Below are 6,000 nucleotides of genomic sequence, written 5' to 3' on the forward strand. Positions count from 1 at the left end.
CTTTGCGGTGTGTATATCCAAGTGTAGGCAGTCCCCTTGGTTGACAAGCGTACATCACAGGGGCTCACGGTTAGTAGTAGTAGTAGTAGTAGTATTATTTAACGCCGGGCTCGGCCCGGCTCATTAGCCGGCCGTTAGCAACCTCCCGAGGGGTATCTCGGCGCGCTTTCTATTTTCTCTATTTACACAGCGGAAAACAAGGGCATAGAAGCGAATCGAGCCTGACCGGGTTCGTGCCCGGTCCTGCTTACAGGTTTGTTCACTGACGCGACCCCGTGCCTTCAGGCGCACGGAGGATTCGTCTGACGGCAGTTGACGGCTCTTCATCGAGAGGGGCCTGTGTCCAAACAGCGGAGCTGTCGGTCGTTTGTAGCCATGGAGACGAAGTTCCCAACAAGTGTGGGCTCGACGGCACAGGCGGGTGGTTGTTGTCGATAGCCAGCCGGGTTATCCTTGCCACGGGTAAGCGGGGAGGAGGTGGAGGGAGCAGGATTCGAACCTACGTTACTCAAGTAACAGCCATGGCGCTTAACCACTGCGCCATTCCCCCCTGAAAGGGAGAGAGGTAGGCTTCACTTTCTTGTTTGTTGCTCGCGCGAGGGTATCCATGGAACATGCCTTGGGTTTAGATGCTCATGGCAATGGGCTATAGAGTTAAGATCAGCTCAAATGGCTCGCACATACCGGTGATTGTTGCAAACCACAAAGGTCTACTAAAGCCAGCAGGCGTTAGTTAGGCAACTTACAGCAGATTTGGTCGTTCTTGGTGTAGTATGGTATCTCTGGCCGACGTCGAATGTGCGACTGAAGCTTGTTTATATACCGGTCACACCACTCCGCAACAATGGTCCTCCTATGACCGCAGCTGTATTCCATCTGTAAGGGGTATTGTTGGTCAGTTCTGGTTTCCCGGATGGAAACATTGCCTGGAGGTGAAGAAAGTAGATAAACGGACGAAAATCTATCCAACATACACATTGGTAGGTGCACATGATAGCCAAGATGTGCCGTCAAAGGGAAAGGAAGAAGTACAACCAAAAGGCATGCGATTCGGTCGCTTCAGGACAAAGGCTGCCTCAAGATGGCTAAGTTGAATAACGAAGAAACTCTCATAAGGGCGGCAGGTCGATAGATATGCGCTATACTGTACGGTAATATGTATCTTCGGCGACAAGATGCAGAATGGAAAGGGACGGTGTTTTCTAAAGCTGGTTTTCTAGCGATGTATACCCACGTTGACCCAAATGAGCTCACAAGACGGTCAGGGAGAGTGTAATATAGTGTTGAAATATTTACTGGGACCCCTCAGACGATCGAGCTGCATGCATTTGGAAAGGATGGTGGTTCTCCTTTCATAGCCTTGTTCCTAGCCTACAGTTGTTTGGAAAGCGCTAGTGTCTTCCGCCTTAAGTCTCCACCTCCAGCAGCGGTGCAAGCAGGGTTCGTGGACGAAGGCGTGCAAAAGTGGAGACGTAAGGGTATAGTGGGTGGATAGGTCATGTACCCAACAGAGCACAAGCATCCTCCACCATTCATGGGTCAGACCCACCTTTGTTAGCGATTCACACCCAAACACACCAATAAGCTTAACAGCTGAAGAATTTTCGCCCTCCGGGCGCCGGTCGTCATGGCCTCACCAGAGGTCTCAAACCGCCGCGCGCGCCCGCAGAGCACGCCGCAGGCTTTGCCGCAGGGCCAGGCCGAGTCGGGACACGTATCTCTCGACACGCGCACCGCTAACGCGCCTCAGCCGGCTGGCCGCGGAAGGTACTCCAGCCTCCCGGCCCTGGCCATCAAAACACTGCAGCAGGAGTTGGAAAACGTGGAAACAGTCGGCAGCTGGCTCGAAGAGGTCTTTGCAGCCAAGCTCGAAAGTTTACAGGCCCCGGAGGACGCCGCGCTTAGGAGAATTGTTCTTGAACTTGACGACGTGATCAGCGGCTGGTTCCTCAGTCGCACCCTCCCTGAAAAAGAGCGTTCGCGCTCCCCGTCGCGTTCGCCGACCAGTTCCAGCGAAAGGCGCAGCATTTTAATTACGAGGACGGGCACGGCGTCGTCGGCCTCTAAAGGCAGAGGCACGCCCACTAACAAATCGGTCACATGGGCCGAGCGAGCCGCCACGCCACCAGCGGCGGCCCCAACGCGAATCTTAACCCCGGCCACGCGCTCGTACCCGATACGTACGACGCCCGGCAATGCACCTGACAGCTCCGCAACTCCCTCCCAATCGGGCCGGGACCGCTCCCAAGCCCCGAAACGTTTGACAGAACAGCCGTCCAACCGCATCCTGATCCGCGTAAATAACAAATTGCGGATGGTGACGAGGGAGCCATACGCGGTAACGACCAAACTGGCCGAATTGGTCTCGGTGCCACACAGTAAAATCCCAAACGCCAAGCGTACCCCCACGGGCTGGGGTGTTACGGTGGCCTCTGAGGAAACACGGCAAAAACTCCTCAACCCCAGCGCGGTCAAGGCCATTATGGACGCATTGGACGCGCGGGAAGTCACTGTCCCGACAACCTGGCACACATACGCCGTCTCTGGAGTGCCCCGAACGCTCAATTGCCTGGACGGAAGAAAGGACGTACATAAGGTAATCCAGGAGGAGATTACCGTGGCAGCAGGCCAGCAGCCAGTTAACTGGCATATTTCCAAACATGGTTACAACCCACATACGGCTGAGGGCACGTGGATAGTGTCCTTCCTTCAACCCGTAAAGCCCTTTCAGCTTTTTGGAGTGTCGAGACGTGCGCGGAAGGTTGAAAAATCACGCAAAATTACACACCACCACGACGGTTGCCAGGGATATTGCGAAATACGTCGCTGCGTACGGCAAGCGCGTTGCGGCATATGTGGTGAAGCAAAACATGCGACAGAGGAAGAGCCGTGCAAGGCAGCCCCCAAATGCGTTAATTGCCACGGCCATTTCCCATCCGGACATGAGAATTGCCCTGCCCGACCTTTGGTGGTAAATGGGAAGTTTGAACGACCTTCACAGCGTAAACTTAAGGGGATTCGCAGAATCGGACGTGCCAACCGTGCCGCGATTATCAACGACCGGGCCGAAACGGCCCGCCGAGAGCCAGCACCTGCAATCCCGGTCCTAAGCACCTCATCGCAGCATTCGCAAACCTCGAGCTCCCGATCGAGCATTTCAAACAAAAGAGCGCGGCCATGCGAGGCGGCAGGGGCGGACATCCGTAACTTCCTGCAGGTTGAACAGGAACGCGTGCACGACGAAATCGTTTGGGCAGCCGAAATGGAGGAGGACGCAGCGGCTGCCGAACCTTGCCCCGCTGATGGGATAGACTTGGAAGCAACCCGTCGATTAATATGACGAAATACTCGCTCGGCAATATGCAGCGGGAATGCCTCGACGTAGTTTGGGCCAACGTAGGTAAAAGGATGGGTGTGCATCTGAGCCTATTGGAGTTGTGCCACCAGAGAAAGGTGGACCTGGTTAACGTTCAAGAGCCATGGTGCGGGCTAAATACGACTACACAAACGCACCCGGGCTATGATGTTTTTGCGCCAGTGGACGAATGGCACGCCAACACTTACGAAGCCATGACTGGGCTCCGGCCCCGGGTGCTCACCTACGTCAAAAAGGGGGCAGCCCTAAGGGCCGCACAACGACGGCTACCGCAGGGCCAAAATACGCGGGACATACTCTGGCTCGAAATTAACGGAATATTGTTTGTTAACGTATATAGGGCTCCGGGCACTGAAGCCGCGCTGGAAATGGTATGCAATACCGTGCCAAATGGACCCACGGTGCTAGGCGGCGATTTTAACGTAGCGGCTGCTGCATACCAGCCGGGCCGCGCAAACGCACGCGGAGGGGACCAACTGACGGCATGGGCGCAAGCCCAGGGGATGAGTTTTACAGGAAATATCGGCGTGCCCACCCACCGCGACGGGGGTTTACTGGATATGGTCTTTTCCAACCTCCCCAGCACAATAACTGTGGTTGACAGCAGTCTTTACACAGGCTCCGACCACGAATCCCTTTATACCACGCTGCGGACGCGCGGCGCCCCCCGCCCGGAGGCGATTAACGTTTCGGTTAGGGACGACCGGTTACCAAAGTTCGCGGAGCTACTTGCTTTTGGCATGCAAGACATGCCGGACCCGGGATCCGCGGCCGATGGCTACGCATTGGACGCGTGGGTAGCTGAATTTACAACTTTATGGGAGCAAGTGACGTGGGTCGTGGGTACGCCGGCGGGAAAAAGGGACAGCTCGGCTCCCTGGTGGACCGAAAACTGCCAGCGGCTCTGGTCCGAATTCCAGCGGGTTAAACGGAGCGCTGTAAATAGGGCAGACGCCTCTGCCGAGGAAAAAGCCTATACGAAAGGGGTGCGGGCCGCGAAGCGGGAGTACTGGAGGCACCGGATCGACCAACTGCGCGACGATAAGGATTTGTGGAACATGGTGGGCTGGCTGGGAGCCGGACCACGCCTCCGGTCCCCGCCGCTGGTTATTAACGGCGAGCAAGTGAGCGAGCCTTTAGCAAAAGCGGAAGCACTGCAACGGGAGGTGCTTGGCCGATTTTCGGCGGAGGATGACCTGCAGGGAGACCCCTTGGAGGCCTGGTCGCCGGACGAGGCTAAAATCCCTTGGGACACCCAGGTTAGTGCGGAAGAGGCGGAGCGCTCCTGCATTGGGGTTACGAGCACGTCCCCGGGCATCGACGGAATAACCGTCCGGCTACTAAAAGCCGGATGGGCTTCGTTGGCCGAGCCGGTGCGCAGGCTCTACCAACGTTGCCTGGAACTCGGACATTTCCCAGCGCCTTGGAAGAAGGCCGAAGTCGCGATGCTACCGAAAACGGGGAAGAAAGACCGGAGCAGCGTTCGATCCTGGCGGCCTATAGCCCTCCTCTCCTGCATCGGAAAAGGCCTCGAGAGGCTCGTTGCACGCCGGATAGCTTGGGCCATACACGACAACGGGCTCCTTAGCTGCACCCACGGCGGTGCCCTACCCAAACGATCGGCGACGGATCTGGTTTGTGCCCTCGCCCACGATATCGAGCAGGCTCTAGCTCGCGGGGAGGAAGTCACCCTTGTCGCATGCGACGTCCAAGGCGCCTTCGACGCCCTCCTCCATAGGCGATTAATACGGAAAATGCGGAGCCTCGGGTTTAGTAAAATGCTCCTCAGGTTCGTGATTAACTTTTTAAGCGGCCGCCAGGCCCGAGTCCGGCTGGAGGGTACGACCACGGGCTTTAGGCGGCTTGGGTGCGGCACCCCGCAAGGGTCTCCCCTTTCCCCGATCCTATATATGCTATATTTGGCGTATCTCGTCAAAAACGGTACGAAGTGGCGGTTGGCATACGCAGACGACGTGCTTACATGGAAATCGTCACCCTCGTTGGAGGAAAACGTACGTTGGCTGGAAGATAAACTCCGGGATATGCACGAAATTGCGGCGGAAGAGAAGATCCATTTTGCAGCGGAAAAGACAGAGGTGATCCATATTACTAAGAAAAGGCACGGTCGCAACCCGGAAATCCGGATTAATGGTAGAACGGTTACCCCGGTCCAACTACCGGGCGGTCGACGCGGACAAAGCGCCTCCGGGGCCGAGCGCTACCCGGGCATGCGTTGGCTTGGTTTTTGGTTCAGCCGACGGCTAGACGGGCGCCGCCACGTGGCCGAAAGGGCTGCCAAAGCAATGGCGGTCGCTGCTCACCTCAAAGGCTTTGGGGCAGTAAGATACGGACCGCCTGCGGCTGCACTTCGCAAGGCAGCGGTGGTATGCGTGGGTTCCTCGGCCACCTACGCAGCCGAGGCATGGTATAACCCAGCGCACAAGCAAAGAGGACTCCTTAAAGCATTGAACAAACCGCTGGTTTTAGCGGCACGGGCAATCCTCCCGGCGTATAAAACCACCCCCTCGTCCACTGTTCTCAGGGACGCAGGACTACCCTCGGCCCGCGTCGCGCTGGCCTACACCCGCCTGAAATACGGCGCCCGACTAAGGCTCGCGGACAAG

General features: G+C 56.9%; 2 protein-coding genes and 1 pseudogene across 3 annotated transcripts; 1 reads left to right on the forward strand and 2 right to left on the reverse strand.

Annotated features, from left to right (window-relative positions):
• Positions 1-323: 323 nt before the first annotated feature.
• Positions 324-992, reverse strand: MGG_11004 (uncharacterized protein; the record flags this gene model as incomplete). The annotated part of the gene is made up of 3 exons (XM_003717640.1): positions 324-499; positions 747-876; positions 975-992. The coding sequence occupies 3 exons, from the start codon at positions 990-992 to the stop codon at positions 324-326; spliced, it is 324 nt and encodes a 107-aa protein (XP_003717688.1).
• On the reverse strand, positions 479-550 carry MGG_20225 (annotated as a pseudogene). Its single transcript has one exon. The product of its transcript is annotated as a tRNA-OTHER (tRNA).
• A 572-nt stretch (positions 993-1,564) lies between the features above and the next one.
• On the forward strand, positions 1,565-3,207 carry MGG_17294 (uncharacterized protein; the record flags this gene model as incomplete). Its single annotated transcript, XM_003717641.1, has 2 exons — positions 1,565-2,830; positions 3,025-3,207. The coding sequence occupies exons 1-2, from the start codon at positions 1,628-1,630 to the stop codon at positions 3,205-3,207; spliced, it is 1,386 nt and encodes a 461-aa protein (XP_003717689.1). The 5' UTR covers positions 1,565-1,627.
• Positions 3,208-6,000: the final 2,793 nt, after the last annotated feature.

Source organism: Pyricularia oryzae, chromosome 5, assembly GCF_000002495.2.
Source record: "Pyricularia oryzae 70-15 chromosome 5, whole genome shotgun sequence".
NCBI classification, from domain to species: Eukaryota; Fungi; Ascomycota; class Sordariomycetes; order Magnaporthales; family Pyriculariaceae; genus Pyricularia; species Pyricularia oryzae.